The 13,382-nt window shown below is 44.7% G+C and overlaps 1 protein-coding gene across 1 annotated transcript; it reads left to right on the top strand.

The window, feature by feature from the left end:
- The first annotated feature begins 1,453 nt into the window (after nt 1-1,453).
- Nucleotides 1,454-7,296, top strand: LOC119383136 (uncharacterized). The gene is made up of 2 exons (XM_037651142.2): nt 1,454-1,583; nt 2,345-7,296. Exon 2 carries the CDS (start codon nt 2,368-2,370, stop codon nt 7,021-7,023), a length of 4,656 nt encoding a protein of 1,551 aa, XP_037507070.1. The 5' UTR covers nt 1,454-1,583; nt 2,345-2,367; the 3' UTR covers nt 7,024-7,296.
- The last annotated feature ends 6,086 nt before the right edge of the window (nt 7,297-13,382 follow it).

Genomic DNA, 13,382 nt, shown 5'->3' with positions numbered 1-13,382 from the left:
TGTAATACTCAGCAGTTTTCTATAAAATGAATGAAGAATTGAGTTTTGAAACTGTATTTAATCAATATTAACTTTTAATTGTTCTCTTGCAATGGTGACGCCAGGACAAGCTTTGTTTTGTAGGATGACGTGGGTTGTTTCTGCACACTTTGTGTGTGTGGTAAAGGTTTAAGAGGCATAATGACGGAACAAAAACAAAAAAACTTGTGAGGGAGGAGTGAAAGAATACAAGTTTCTTGCTGTACCATGCATGCCATATTATATTGAAGTGTTGCCCATGCGGATGGAATTTAACCGCTACTGGCACCTTCATGTAGCTCGTGCTGATAAGCTAATCGAGACCAGGAAATGTGATCTCCAATACCCCCCCTTCCCGCTCAATCTCGATCGAAAGTGCAAGTGTACTGTTGCATCAGTCTTGCCGGTGTCACATGGGCACTTTTGATCGCTATTAGGGCCGTTCCTTGTTGGCTCGATCCGGATATCAGATGCTGCGATGCTGCAACATGGTCACTTTCAATCGCGATCAGGCTCGATAGAGATTTGAGTGATGTCTGCATCAAACTCCATCCGGATTAGTTTGGATCGTGAAATCCGATTGAAATTGCCCGTTCTTCCACGAGGCACATTCCATAGAGATAGAGCCCAACCCGATCAGATTCCTTGATCGTGATTTGGTCCTGAGAGATCGGGCTCGAGACATAGAGTTAGTATAACAGACTCATACACTGACTATAACAGTCCGTATAATAAAGAAGTATTGTCACGATTTTGAGACATTGCAAAAAGGACATTTTACGTTTCCTTGGTATACAGTGTCCCGACGAGTTTACACAGTTCCACTGAGTTTGCCTACACGCAGCCTTAACTGCTGAAATCACTGTCGGCGTCACTGGACAACAATCCACTCATCGTTGTTTATTTGCACCACAAGCAGATGACAGATCTGCCGCTAGTACGTCTCGAGTTGCTGCCTCTCCCTGACATCACACTGCGATGACACGTCACCAAAAACACGCCCCCTCGATATCGGAACCGAAAGTACTTTTTAAGATAGTGGTATTAAAAATATTCGGTACATTCTCAGGCGCCACAATACTCCTTTTAGGGTTCTCTACATCAGTGTGTTTATTTAGAGCAACAATCCAAAAATATTTAGAATTCGTGTCAGTACTCCTTTAACTCTATGATTCGATAACGATCGAAAACGCCCCCGTGTGGCTAGAAGTCCGTGGTTACGCGTTCTAAAAATGCAAATTTTTTTTCATCGAGCATCTTAAAGCTGCCCAAGGCTCAGCAGCTCAAATATATATGTGATAGAACACTGTAATATGTGTAACAAAACAGGCCGTGGTCGCCGAGATGCGCATTTATACCGTATCGCTTCTGCCCGCAGCGCTCCGCCTTACTGTGCGGCGGTTACCGAAAGAAACAGCGGCGCTTGTCATTCTTTTTTGAAACATTCGAACATGTTGTGAATCGCGCAGCGTTTGCGCGAAGGTCGGTCTTGCCATCGTCGTCAAACTGAGCCGTGTGCGGAGACTTCAAAGTTTTGGAATTTCACGCTACGCCAAGCCCACGATGTAAGTTGTTCAGCTCTGTCCGATCTTGCGCATTTCGCCGTAGAGATGTGTTAGCAGAATGTTGCGACGCAACGCTAGTGCTTTCGAACGTTTCATATGTTCGACTGCGTTCGGCAGCTGCAACATAAACAACACCACAGATGAGCATGGATTACTAATATGTTTTATGCCCTGTGCAAAAAACTGCCGCATTCAGACTAACGTGTTTGTTCTAGTTGTGTTTACGTGTGATAGGCGTTGTCGTGTTCGAAGAACCGAAACCATGGTCTGACCTGTGAAAGTTCCACTGTGAGGCTCCCTATTCTGAAGTGACAGCGGAGCATTGACTCTGACAACCTAAGGAATGTTAGGTATTCGTTGCGTGGTTTACAGCCCGCATGATAACATTGTTAGAGCAATGTTGTAATGACGCCACGTCGTCTAGAATGAAATGACGCTGCACCGTCTCGCACGGCAGGCACACTGTAGCTTTTCTTGGAGGAGAAACGTTTGTTATTACTGTTCCCAGTGGGTTCATTGTTCAACACAAATGAACTTTGCAGCTGTTCGCGTGAGGCCTTGCTTGACAGAAAAAAAAAAAAAGGGAGATGTACTATGCCACATCAACGAAGTGGGTGCAATTTCCCACTTCGTTGACGCTAATGACACGCTTTGCATTTCGAATATTTTCCTAGCGAAACAAGTTGAAGTGTTTCTCGGTCTGTTGGTCAATTGCCGACTCAAGTTTACACCTCCCTCCTCTGCCTGCTTCTTTTTTCAAGGTGGTGATCAAGAACCGCTCACCATGTCGAACAACGAAAAGCAGTGCCTTATTTACTTCACCAATGTCATCCAAGGGGAAAAGCAGACTGAACTGTCACCTGTCAGCATTGCCGATCTGGGCAGCTATTTGTTAAGCGCACAGGTGAATATACGGAGGCATATCAAGAGTGTCTACGGTGGTGACTTGGTTGAATTCTTCAAGCGCTTCCCAGAAATTTTTCAACTTGAAGGAACTAAACATGTCTACCTGACTTCCGACATCATGAAAAAGTACGGCGTCGACGAGCTTGAGAAGATGGCTGTCGATTTCCTTAAAAGCAAGCTGAAGGCCATGAATGCATACCATTTCTCACCTGTGCCATTGATGGCCCTTCGGAAATGTCTTGGGGAAGCACCACTTGGTGTTCAAGCCTTGATGGCCAAGAACTATCCGGCAAAGGACATGAGGCGCCTGCTGCAGGCCTACCCCGACATATTTGGTGTTTCAAACTCTGGCAACGTGTACCTTCTAGGGGAAGCACCGAGGCCTTTGGATGACTGCAATTTCCAGAATTACTGGTCATCTGATACCAGCTGCCTGGATGGTGAGATATCGCAGGATGAAGCTGACGCTGTGCGCTTCTTTCGCCAGGTTCTCAACAGTCCTGGAATTGAGCTTGAGAGTTGTAGTGTGGACTCTCTGTTCGCCCAAGTTTGTGAGGCTCCCGACAATGTTCAGCATTTCATCAAAAGTAACTACACTGAGGTTAATTTTCTGGACTTCTTCAGGGCGCACAAGTCTGCATTTTCAGTGACCACCGGCAGCAGTCCACCGGAGACGCTTGATGGAAATGATGATGAAGAGTCTGACGAGGAGGAGTTTCCTCCATTGCCAAACCAAGAAAATGATTATCTGGAGAAGTCTTCGGACGATGCCTGGGAGCCTTCGCATGGCAACGGCGGTCCCATTAACGCCGAGGCAGCTGCGATCAAGTACTTCGAAGATGTGATTAAGACTCGAATGCAGGAGAATGAGTTGACGCATGTTGACCAGCTGCGGCAGCGCCTAGCTGATGCACCTCTGATAGTCTTTTCCTACTTCAGTGATGAGTACCCTTACGGTAAATTTGACAAGTTTTTCTTGGATCACCCTGATCACTTCAGCATTGAAAGAACGGGGGTAGTTGAGCTTGCTTCGACTGCCAAAGAACGAGCATCCAATGCAGGAAGTTCCTCCAGTAGCACCTCGGAAGGAAGGGTCTCTGGCTGCGAGGACAGCGCAGGCGCATTGCATGCAAGGAACGTTCAAGTCGAAAAGTTGCTTGAGAAATATTTTGCTGATCTCTTTCACTTAGCCTACAGCTATGGTGTGCGCGTAGTGAAGCCAGAAACGGCCTTAGAGATTTCATCATGTCTCAATCGCAGACTTACGGGCTACCTGTCGGACAGCTATGGCAAGAATGTGGTGGAATTCTTTCAGCACTACCAGAGCCGTTTCAGGGTGAGCAAAAATGGCAACATTTGTCTTGCTGTTGAAAAGGACTTGAGCACGGACACAACAGCGAAAAAGCAACCGAATGTATTGGCTGTTGAGTTTTATGTTGCTTTGATGCAGCTTCTGGAGGCCCATCAAGTCAAAGCCATCTCTCCGGAAGTTCTTTGGAGTTTTCTTCCCCTGACTCCACCTAAAGTGCAAGGCTACTTGTGCAAAGTCTACACAAAGGATAACTTCAAGTCATTTTTTCTCAAGGCTCCAACCAAGTTTGCCATGTCCAAGAACAAGAATGTCTACCTTTCGTCTGGCAGTGGGTGTTCAAAGCGCGATTCCAGTGATGTGGATGAATACGACTTTGAAAGTGCCTCAGAAAATACACATGAGGCTTCTGCACTAGAGCATTTTGTCGATCTTATCAAATCTCTCCGTGTGAACACCTATCCGGTGCCCATAAGTATGTTGCAAGAGCACCTTCAAAAGGCTTCTTCATTTGTGAAGGACTACTTTGAAGATGTGTACCCGCAAGAGAAGTTTGTCAACTTTTTCTTGAAGTACAATGATTTTTTTTATGTGCTGCAGCCAATTAATGTTGTATGGCTTACAAAAATTGATGGAGGAGAAGTTGCTGACGTTCATGATGAAGTGTGCCCTCTTGACACTATGCCCAGCTCTTTCAGGTTGGTAGTCGGTGTAGTTGCAGCTGCATTACTGGTGAAAAGCCCGAAGCCATTCTCGACAATCCTTGGGCATCTAAACATAGTCAAAGACCAGTACAGCCAAGAACTTAACAAACAGCCAGGGAAGAGCAAAACTGAAAAGCTTTGCTCTTTAGTCAGCAATTGCTTTGACATGTTTAAGATAGTTAAGGACAATACCATTTTGTCATGGCCTCTCAAATATGCCAGCTCTCTGCTTTCTGCCCTGGAAGATGCATTGGCTGAAGTTTGTGTGAAGTTAGCGGCTGAAGATATTGTTGAAGTGTCAAACTTTCATGGCACATTACGGCGTAACACTGAAAGACTGTTCCAGTGTCTCATTCCCGACATCAAAGCATTGCTGGAGTTCCTGCACCGCAGAGAGGAATTCTTTGTTCTAGATAAGGAGCACTTTATTGTTGTTCCCAGGTCGGCAGTGCCCGAGGATACAGAAGAAATTGCACAGATGTTGGAGAAAGAGTTGTTGAAGTGTACCGACAGCAAGGCACCACTTTTTTCTGTCCTCGAAAACTTAAAAGACGAAGGGTTTGATCATCATTTTAGCAGCAGCACTGTTCTGAAGGCCGTGCTCACGCGCAAGGACAGGTTTGAAATTTGTGACGATCTTTTGCTGCTCATTGAAGAGCAGAAAGAAAGCTCTGGGAAGCGTGATTCTGGTGACCATGGGGACATGGGTTCTGGAGGCACCAGGACAGGTATAAAACCAGAGAAGACAAATTGCACACCAGTCAATGGCATGGGCTGGATTATTAGCTTAGATGGAGAGAGTGGACTGCTTGCAGCTACCTTTGGTAGTTCTGATGATTATGCTGAAGTTATATTCAAGAGAGATGCCCTTAGTGCCACGTCAACCAATTACAATGAACTGATAGTTGGTCAGGAAGTGGAATTCATTGCTGTCAAGGACAATGATGAATCTGAGTGGGTCATTGTAGAATTGAAAAGTGCTGGCAGTACACCTTGTGGCGAAGAGGAGAAGGAAGGTAGTGAGCAGGGCAAACGAGCTCACCCTAGCAGTGGTGGGAAGCATCGCTTGGACATATCTGATGCTGCAAGTGATGACAATGCGTCCACTAATGGTGATGACTGCATATTCTACTCCAGTGCCTCAGACTCTGAACCAGTGAAGTTGGCAGCTCCACCACTGACTGACCATGATACAGAAAAAGTGAAATCTCCAAACTTCAAAAATTTGACTACTGAAGAAGTAGTTCAAAATGGAAATGCGCCTACTCAGGAAGGCACATTGGATGACAGTGCTGATACTACGATTGTTGATGATGGTTACGATGACTGTGACTGGGATACGCCATATGACCGGAGAATTATGGACTTGCGCCCTTTCCCGATGACAGAAGCGTTTGAGCTGTGTGAGAAAACAATCAAGTGTGCCAACTCTGAAGAGCAGAGTCCACAAGGTGTGCTTGGGCTGACTGGAATTTCATCAATGACACATCATGCACCACAGAGTGTGCTTGATGCAATCCTGCCTAAAAAGAACAATCATGTGCCATGTGCGACATCACCAGCAATTTCTGAACCTACGGCCATTCAGAGTAATGCTGCTACCAGTCATGAAGCACCCAAAGAGAGCCTGACTGCATGGGCTGGAACTGGAATTTGGGACATTGAACCACTTCCAGCAGCTTCAAAAGGGCAACTGCAACAGTCTAAACTCCAACTTGCCAATGATGACATAAAGGTGGACGAGAAAAGAGTGAAAGATTTCAATACCCAGAAGGTTCCAGAAGAGAATGGGACGCATGCCACATCTGCATCGCCGACTGCCTCGGTGAAAGCCTCACGTCTTCGCACTGGCTCAATCTCAGATTCCAGTATGCATGGAGCCCAACAAAGTGGTAGCAGGCTTTATCGCAAAAGACAGGCAGTGGAAACGACCTATAGTGATGAAAGCAGCAGTAGCAGCAGCCGAGTAGCTTCAAGTGATATTGATCCAGATCTGTCTGCTGATGATGAGTCTGAGCAGGAGACTGACTATGAAATCTCTCCAAGCACCTCACCGACAAAGCAGTCTGTGAAGCCCGAAGGTAACCACCTTGCAGCAGGTGATAATGTGCTTGTGTCACATAGTGACACGGATATATGTTCTCACTCGGAGTGGTGCTTTGATGAAGACCTGCCTTTCGCCAATGCCACGTGCGACAGGCCTGATGTGGCGTACTCGATACCTGCGACTGTCGCTCTCGTCACGCCCACTGTTGCAATACTTGAATCCACTGTCCGAGGTGTTCCTGTCAGCCTTATTGCAGACCCTGCTGCCACCACTAGTCGGGACTGGTCGGAGCTTCACGTTGGGAAAAAGGTTGCAGCACGTGCTTTGGGCAACATTGAAGATTCTACGCTCCTCTTGGTTGTCAAGCTGCGACCACTGTGGCGTAAGGCTGCTCAGCGGGCAACATTGCCGGATGCTGCCACACAAACAATTTCTACAGGACCCGTGCTGTCTGCTTCACTCTTGGTGGAGTGAATGGTGCACACTGTGTACATACGTGTGTCTGTTGTGCAAGATGTATTTAATGCTCTTCATCAGGATGTGCCTGTTCCAAGTCTGCTTTGGTGCCATTGAGGGGATTTTCGAGTGTGCATGTTTACCATTTTTTATATTTTTATTCTTTCTTGAGCACTAAATGAAGTGCGGAAATTGTTTAATAGAAATCTGTTAATTGTGGTTTTGTATATTGTTTGAGTCATTGTCATTTTTAATAAATGTACCTGTATGTCAGGCTGTGATCCAAGACAAGCCCTTGTCTGCCTTTTTGAAAACGTCATAGTAGCAGTCTGCCCTGAATGTTCCACGACACTGGCATGCATAGTGCATAGATGTGTGCAACGGGGGAAGAAGGGCAGCAGAGCAATGGCACCGCCTGATGGTTAAGGTGGGAGGGATGAATTCGGTGTTGTAATCTTTTATTACTGCAATAAGGTGCGCATTTGGGCTGGTTGGTTCATGATTAACTGTAGAAAACGGCGCTAAAAGACTGGACGAAGAAAGGACACAAACCAGCGCCATGGTTTGTCCTGCTTTGCGCCTTAAAAATCATTATGAACGTTCACCAACTTGCCCAACAAAAAGTTCTCCTAAAGCTTATAGGCATTTAACTGCTTGAGCCCGACAGAAGCTTTACCAACCAAGAACTTTCAACAGCACCTACCACCTCCCACAGCACTCTTGTGTGAAGTAGCAATATCTACGTAGCAAGGATACTGTGTGACACTGTTTTAAACTAGTTAGCATGAGGAAAAAACTGCAATGACGCAAAGAAGACGGGGACGAAGCGAAGACATGAACAGACACGCGTGTCTTTGCTTCGTCCTTGTCGTCTTTGCGTCATTGCAGTTTTTTCCTCACGTTATGAACCAACTAGCTCAGCAACAAGCCCTGTTGGTTAGCATCCACACGCATGCGATGTGGGCCTTCATACCTGGAGGTTTGCATATGAAGGTCTTGTCTGTAAGCAGTTAAGTTTGCTGTTCTTACTGTAGTTAACTGAAGCCTTTGGGGGTGATGTTCTCTGAAACCTAGGTGCGGTGGTTGCAACAAACTCAAATATGAAGCAGGCTCCCATGACAGAAAATATTGCAAGTGAATGCGGTGAGCAGTTGCCACATGATGCTGTTATGCTGTGCGCATACTTGCTCCAATCTGTATTCTTGAGCATCAGTGGCTAGTGCATAATAGTAAATCGTTCGGAGCCTTTGCACCACCCCTCTGGCCTGACAAGAAAGTACATTCCGTCGATAGAAGATGTAGCAGTGAGCACTTCTACCACATTTGTGGTTGTGCACGCCTTGTGGATTTCACAGGTAGAATGCCAAGTTTACTTGTTTATAAATGCCCTTGTTCCCCTCTTGAACAATAGTGGTGGGCCAGCCACCCATAGCAAATGTGCAGGTGCTCATAGAGAGCTGTCATTGGCTGATTAGTGGACAGGAAGCAGGCACATTACTCGTAAAAGTGCTTTCCCTCATCCTGTTACTGTGTACATATTGATGCAGTTAACAAGGCACAGTAGTTACTAACGTGCATTTTTAAATTTTAGAACTGGGCACACTAGGGGCTCTATGCGGTCAATAGGAACGAAATGCAATGCCATGAAATGACCGGTTGCACCGTGCTTCCTCATTATGAAGGATGTTAAACACGGATGGGAAAGGTAAACACTGCACTCGTGAAGCCTTCGCATGCACTTGGTCTTTAAAAAAAAATAATTTCTGTGCCTTGTTTGTGGAAAGTACATTACTCGTTCCAAAATGTTTCAGAGACATTGAACAAAGGTGTTTGAGGTTGATGTGCAATTCAGTTTAAGCTATGTAGGTTAATCGTAGCTTTTGTAGATATTTACTCATGCAAGTGTTCGAGGGTGTTGGAAGGCAATGATTATATGCAATGTTTCCTAATACCACAGAAGTATACCACGTGTGGCAGAGTCTAGAAATGCAATGGGCATAGTTGTGATGGGCCTCCGTTAGTTGGCTAATTGTGGGTGAAAATAATTAGGCTTGATTCTTGGTTGTACATAGATACCTCAGTGTCCACGAAGAAATGAATCTGCATTTGATGGAATAGGTGTTTTATGGGTAACGTGTGAGAAATAGATGTGGGATGATTATTATCCTTTCAAGAACTTGCATGTAACAAGCAATACAAAGTGTCAATGATGTGTTTTTTTCGTAAACTGCACGTAATGCATACATACCGTACTTCATATATGCCATATAGGGTGTATTTTTTAGACAATACAGATCTTTTATAAAAATGTTATGACAGTCAGGCATCTGCCATCTTCGCGCACGAGCTTTACGTCGAGGCTGAAATACTTTTGTGGTTATAAAGTTAAAGTTCTTAACAAAACCTTGTTAACTTTTTAATGATTAACTTAAGGGTGCAGGGTAAGGCGAAATTAAAACAAAAAAAATTTTTTTCTTTGCAATTTGGGATGGATGTCTCTGTGCATATTTGCCACATTCGCGCTTTTCTTAAAAGTTTTTTGTTTTGGCTGAAAACCAGTTTTGCCAAAAGCAAGTGATGAACACGCGCCCGAGGACGAGCCCCTCATATGCGCTCTGTGCGTACGGTCCATTTTTCTAAAAAAAAAAAACTTCGTGTATGAAAGCTAAAGTGCTTGTCTGGAGCATAGCTCGGCAAACTCATTCATGAGTCGACTCACTCAGACTCAGATTGGGCCGTGAGCCTGAGTCTGAGCGAGTCTGGCTGAGTAATATCTTGGGGAGGTAGGGTTAAGGCTTGGGCAAGTTGGTTGTGGATGCCTTTGTTGGTTGTGGATGCCTGCTTTATATTTGAGTTTGTTGCAACCACCGCACCTAGGTTTCAGAGAGCGCCTGTCGTCGTCAGTCTCCCTTTTGTGTTCATCCAAAAATTTGCGCTGTTTTCCTTCGTTGCATCTTGGGGAGTTTTGAGTCCAAGTGAGTCTGGTTGTCGAAACTTTTAGTGGGTCTGTGTTTGAGTGAGTCCGGTCAAGGAAAATATTGTTGAGTCTGAGTCTGAGTGAGCCATAACCACAAAATTTATTTCTTGGGTGAGTTTGAGTGAGCTCCACCTTTTATTGCCGACCTGTGGTCCTTATCTACTCATCATGAGCATTACTATCAGCTTTATATTGGCTTACGCTTATACTCAAGTCTATTCACACATATCTAAATGCACTGAGGCGTGAGTTAGTGGGGTGGGTGCCATGACCTACCCCAGCAAACACTTTTACGGGAAGTTCTTGATAAGAATATCTCGAGTGAGTTGTGTATTTCATAAAAATGTCATTACTGAATTGAAACAACTGATAATTCGTACTGGAAAAGGTACAAGATCAAAAGGCATATCGTAGAGCGCCGATTATATGAAATATTGGCGCTAAAGGGCATTGTCACCACAATTGCAAAAGTGAGTCCGGCTGGGATGTTGGTGAGTGTGAGTCCGAGTGAGTTCAGATGAAAAAAAGTTTAGGTGACTCTGAGTCTGAGTGAGTCCGGTTCAGGAGAATTTAAGTTAGTGTGAGTCTGAGGGAGCCATCAGAGGAAAATATATTCTGTGAGTGAGTCTGAGTGAGCTACAATTTATTTGCCGCCCTATGATCTGGAGTCAGCTCTGTATAGGAAATTGTTGGGTATAACATCTAAAGCAGTCTGAAGACGCTGCGCGCCTTTTTATTCGCACTTGTTCTTCGGAGCGCGTCTGTTCGAACACTTTCAGCTTCTAGCTTCATTACACCTTGTGCCTGTCGTGCCTGTCGATAAGTTGAGATGCTGAGGGTAAAGATGGTCTTCAGCAAGTGTAAATTTCATGACAACCAATACAGTTCTCCTGTAAACGCGAATAAATAGCTGCGATGTACTGAGGTGCTGAACGCTGAATGAGCAAGCTCTTCATCATTGAACTTCTCAGCCTCTTGAGCGTCCTTCACATGCGAGGTGACAACGGGTACGCTCTAATGGACATGAATATTATTTGTGATGCAATTAGACCGAATTACACATGCAAACTGTGCAGTGCAAGTGTTTAGCTAATGGGAATTGCGTCGCAGAGTCTTTGCTGTCTTTGTTTAGGCTTCAGAGACTTAAGGATTGCGACTTTGGATGTTGTTATTTCGTTTAATGATAGTAGTATCGCATGAGCCAAAATTCTGAAATAATTAGGATTGAAGCCTGGCCAAAATACAGTCAATTTGCAGGTAAAAGTTTACCACAATCGACGAGACATTGTGGATACAGCTGCACAACAGCTCACAAAAGAAGCAAGGCAGGTAGGCGAGAGGCTCCAAAATGAAAATTGACTTTGGCAATGATCACTAAGCTTGTAGCCACTAAATAAAGTAGTTGAACGGTGTTTGTGGCAAAGTTTTCAGCTGTTTTCTAACCTTAAATTCGATTATCTCAAAATGTTTTGTTTTTTATTACTTAGGTACCATTATTTCCTGTGTATTTCTAAATAATGAATTGATTGTTTTTTCTTGTATTCTGCATAAATGCATGCAACTACTGAAGCAGAATTGAAATTATGCACTTTACATTTTTTGTTTTGCAAATTTTCAAAGATGCAAATTAACTAAAAATAGAGGTTCTAGTGGTAAAAAATTAACCAAAATTCTAATATTAGTGAAATTTAAATAAATCTGCTTCAGTTGAAAGAGCGGGAAATTTGAAAGAAAATATGTGCATTATGTAAATATTCCTTATAGTCACTGAGAAAACGGTACCTCAAAATGGCCAAAAAGGCATGGGTCGTATGGGGCTTACCCTGTGCTCTTAAGAGCAGTTGTTTGTATGGAAAAATTATTGGACATAACGATTTATGGCATACCCAGTTTGTAGAAATCCAGAAATACACAATTTCAGATATTGTTTACCGTGAATCACATTTATTGAAAAGCACATGAAATAATTATTTTCATGTGCTTTTCAAAAAAATTAAGTCAGCCTTTCACTAGTGGTGACAAGCCTGAAGGAAGTGCAGAACTGGGCTGCCTCCTTTGTTTCTTTTTATTTTTCTCTTTCTTTCTTCAGCTTTCCTTTTCTCTTCTCTCTATTTTTTCAATATCATCTTTGTCTCTGTTTATTCCTATTTCCTTCGTTATAGAAGTTTCTTTGTTTCTCGCTCTTGCTATCTTTCTTCCCTTTCTTTCACTATTTCTCTCTTCCTCTTTTATCTCATTCTCTCTTATCTTTCTGTTTTTCTTCAATTTCTTTCACTCTAGTTCTCGCTTTCTCTTTCTTTCTATGCTATAATTTACTTTCTCCCCTTCTTTCCCTCCTCCTCACCCTCACTTTTCCATCCCTTGGTATATGCTGTACTATACAAGGCTATATGTTAGGCTCTGCTAGCGTGCTTCGATAGCCGAGTGGTTGCAATGCTCGCCTTCGGATCATAGGTACGCGGGTTCGAATCCCGCCTCGCCAAGAATTTCTCTTTCTCATCTCTGTACTCGTTTTCTCACCTATCAGAGTTATTGCATCCCACGCCGGACAAATCGGCGCACGTGTTCTGGGAGCGCAGCAGAAGAGGACGAACATACGGTATAACGCGTGCCTGTTCATGATGATGATAGTTTGCGTATTACAAAATGGCTGGCATAAACAGCTCCGCGGTTAATAAACGTACACTTGAAAGACGGCGCTCGTGTCGTCTGGTCGCCTCATCTGTCCTTTTGTGCTGTTAACCGTAAACGTAATCCCACGGAGCGAGAATTCTTGAGGAGGCGAAACTGCGCTCGCTCGGGCGTCCTAATAAAGTCACGGAATCGGGCACAGCACTGAGGCGCCCCCTGTCGTGAGAGTTCGCCAGCGAAGAAGGAAAAACTAGGAAAAACGCGCGCGTCGCGCTCTCCGACGAGGCTCGCCGCTTTAAGGCCATTCAGCGCCGATTCGCCATTCGCGCTTTACACCCTGGTGAGTGTGTTTCTTGTGTCCTCGCCGGCTACCAATTTTTCGGTAAATTAACGGGAAAAATGGCGTCACATAGAGGAAAATTACCCGAGTGATATATCTTGTAGAACGCGAAATCTATAGGTGGTATTCACCCCCGAGCAACCCTGTTCTCCCGCAGCATACCCGCACGGCATGCCGGGAAGGCACTGCTTCCGGGTGTTCTGTGCCGCCATATCTGAGGCCGTGCCCCCCATGTGTGCCTCTGCGCGATACGCGAGTTAAGCCGTTTTTTGCGCCCGCCACCCAATTGCGCCGTATTTAGGTGCAGCAATCGCACAAAATCGGAGAGTGACACGCGTGAGAACGCAAGAACGGTTAAATTTTATTCGTTGCCGAACGTTATTCGCGGTCAATGCAGCCGTGCTCTGGAGGTCTCGGCGAAGCGTCGTG

The sequence above is a fragment of the Rhipicephalus sanguineus genome, chromosome 2 (assembly GCF_013339695.2).
Source record: "Rhipicephalus sanguineus isolate Rsan-2018 chromosome 2, BIME_Rsan_1.4, whole genome shotgun sequence".
NCBI lineage: Eukaryota > Metazoa > Arthropoda > Arachnida > Ixodida > Ixodidae > Rhipicephalus > Rhipicephalus sanguineus.
The sequence above is the reverse complement of the archived record's forward strand: the minus strand, read 5'-3'. Positions and strand labels throughout refer to the sequence as shown.

Bases quoted from the DNA above. Each gene is read 5' to 3' on its own strand.
- LOC119383136 (XM_037651142.2), top strand. From the start codon at position 2,368: ATGTCGAACAACGAAAAGCAGTGCCTTATTTACTTCACCAATGTCATC.